Raw genomic sequence first — 2,902 nt, forward strand, 5'->3', positions numbered from 1 at the left:
TATCCTATTGATTTTTGGCATAAAAGAGAAATGGATAATTTTGACCAAATACAGTGTATTGTTGGCTATTGCTACAAATATACCTGTGCTACTTATGACAGCTTTTGTGCTCCAGGGTCACATATTTAGTTTGTAAATGAGCAAGAGACAAAATTCCTCATCAATAGTACTTGAGCTAAAGTATGAATTCTAAAAAACAATGCTTTTGTTTTATTAATTCACATATTTGAGTGAACGCACCTGTCCGCATGGTGGAGAAGAACAGCAGCCAGAAGAGGCACAGGATTGGTGCAGCCACCACCTGATTGACGGCTCCCGAGTGGATCTTCTTGTCAAGTTTGGAGGGCAGGTAAGCGTAGTACATGTTGTACCGGTCCACCAGGTGCTTCAGGAGCATGTACATCAGTCCTGCAGATGACAGATTATATTAAATTATATTACATTTCCATCCAGTGTCTTAGTTCACAGTAAATGCTGCTCCATTTGAACTCATCTCTGCATTTGCTCAGTTTCTGTCCCCTATAACATCCATTTGAAACCATTCTCCTAAACTTTTAATAAGAAGCACTTACAAACCGGCTGTTGTCAACAAAGAAGCTTTAAGACCCCCTGCGGCTTTCTGCCAAAATAAAAGCTTGATGGTTTAACATTTGAAATTGGAAGAAATTAAGACCAAAAAATATTAGTAGCGCAAATGTACACTGTAAAATTATATAAAATTTTAAATACACTCACACACACACAATTTATATACAGTGGGTACGGAAAGTATTCAGACCCCCTTAAATTTTTCACTCTTTGTTATATTGCAGCCATTTGCTAAAATAATTTAAGTTAATTTTTTTTCCTCATTAATGTACACACAGCACCCCATATTGACAGATGTATATATAACTATATAAAAAATATTATGTAACATTTTTATACATTTACAATAATATTTATGTAATATTTCTTGTTTAGAATTTTCATTCAATAACAATAATAATAATTATTGTATAACTGTATTGAGATATAATACATTTATATCAACCCGAAGCTTTAAGAAATAAAAGTAAATAAATAATAATAAAAATAATAATATTAATAATTTAGATTTTTGATTGCTAAAATAATACTGATTGCCATTTTTTGATAAAAAAAAATGATTACAGGTTAGATTATATAGATAAGTTCTATTAAAGTTTTAGTTGTGTGTTTTTGTAATTCTTATTAGTTTTTGTTTTCAAATAATATGTCTGTATATTATTATATTAGTCATTTTAGTACGTCTACTTAAACGAAAATAAGAAATGTTGCCTTGGTAATTAGCTAAAATAAAAAATTTATTTTAAAAGTTGTATCTTATTTCATTTAATATTTATTTTAAGTAATGTTTTTTAAATGTTTAGTTAATGATAATAACCCTGATCATAATTAGATTTTTCCCATCAAATCGTATAGACCTACACACCAGCAAACAAGAAGTGACATTAAAATTTGGAAAATGGACCTAAAATATACTAAAAGTATATTTCACCAGCTTGTAGTAGCACGCTGGTGTATAGATGAGCTCAGAATATGACGAATATAACGAAATATAACGAATATGAACCAAAGGCCACAAAATTAAAGGGGTGGTTCATTGCGATTTCACTTTTTTAACGTTAGTTAGTGTGTAATGTTGCTGTTTGAACATAAACAATATCTGCAAAGTTAATAAGCTGAAAGTTCGATGCAAACTGAGATATCGTCTTTTAAAGGGGTCATATGATGCGATTTCAATTGTTCCTTTCTCTTTGAAGTGTTACAAGCTCTTGGTGCATAAAGAAGATCTGTAAAGTTGCAAAGACTAAAGTCTCAAATCCAAAGAGATATTCTTTATAAAAGTTAAGAGTTAGCCACGCCTACCTAAAACGCCTCGTTCTAACACGCCCCCACATGTCTACGTCACGATGTGGGAAGATTTGCATAACGCCGCCCAAATGTTCACGCAAAGAAAGAAGGCGTAACTTTTATTCTCGCTGTAGTATTGTTGACGCTGCCGCCATGTCCTGAAGACGCTGCGTTTCGTTGTAAAAGTGAAACTACTTTGTTTGGTCTTCCAAAAGAGGACGATATCCGCTTCATCATGCCTGGAGCTCATCCGTGCTGGTCGCTGAGGAAATACTTCAACTTCAACTTCGCTTTGGCTTTCACCGTGGACGAAGCGGAGTCCAGCCCGGGGTCGTCACATGTGGCTGCCGCAGGCCCGCCGGACGCTCCATCAAATCCACCAGCCGCGCCGTTCTCAAGCCCGCCCGCCTCTGCTCACTCAAGCAAATGAATCCGCATACTCGAGGCCTCCGCTCACTCAAGGCCACGGTGTGTGATGCTGTTTCGTTGTGAAAGTGAAACTACTTTGTTTGGCCTTCCAAAAGAGGACACGACTAGAAATCAGTGGTTAAGTTGTATTTACAACACTGTTACAGAACAGTTTAACCCGAATATTCAGATGTGTGCAGCGCATTTTGCGGAGGACTGTTTCCTGATCCTGGTAGAGTAGACTACAATGCCGGTGTCTGTTTCTATAAAGTGGGGCGCGGCGCTGAAAGTTCAATGCAAAGGGAGATATAGTCTTTTAAAATTCTGCCAGCTTAATGCCTACAAAAACGGCTGGCAGGGACTACAACAAGTTACTTCCCGGGTTCGTGACATCACAAACCCAGATAAACCCCGACCTCGGGAAAAGGCAGCAAAGGGGGCGAGGCCAGAGGTGCTGCTAGAGAAGAGGAAGAGAAAACTAGAAGTGCACGTAAAAATCTATTCTGAGGGAGGTGCTTCATAAAAGAAGGAAATGATCAGTGTGTTTTTCATAGATGGGACAGAGCGGTGTGGAATAAAGGTAAATTATGTGAAAAATAATGCGTTTTTAAAAAAACGA

At 36.8% G+C, this 2,902-nt stretch overlaps 1 protein-coding gene across 1 annotated transcript in view; it reads right to left on the bottom strand.

Moving 5' to 3' along the window:
- LOC107680499 (CSC1-like protein 2) overlaps positions 1–2,902 on the bottom strand; it is a 68,181-nt gene that overhangs the window by 3,173 nt on the left and 62,106 nt on the right. Inside the window, exon 21 of the mRNA XM_016476390.1 lies at positions 241–408. Coding sequence (XP_016331876.1) covers positions 241–408 — 168 coding nt within the window. The remainder of the gene's footprint in view (positions 1–240; positions 409–2,902) is intronic.

The sequence above is a fragment of the Sinocyclocheilus anshuiensis genome, unplaced genomic scaffold, assembly GCF_001515605.1.
Source record: "Sinocyclocheilus anshuiensis isolate Anshui unplaced genomic scaffold, SAMN03320099.WGS_v1.1 scaffold308, whole genome shotgun sequence".
NCBI lineage: Eukaryota > Metazoa > Chordata > Actinopteri > Cypriniformes > Cyprinidae > Sinocyclocheilus > Sinocyclocheilus anshuiensis.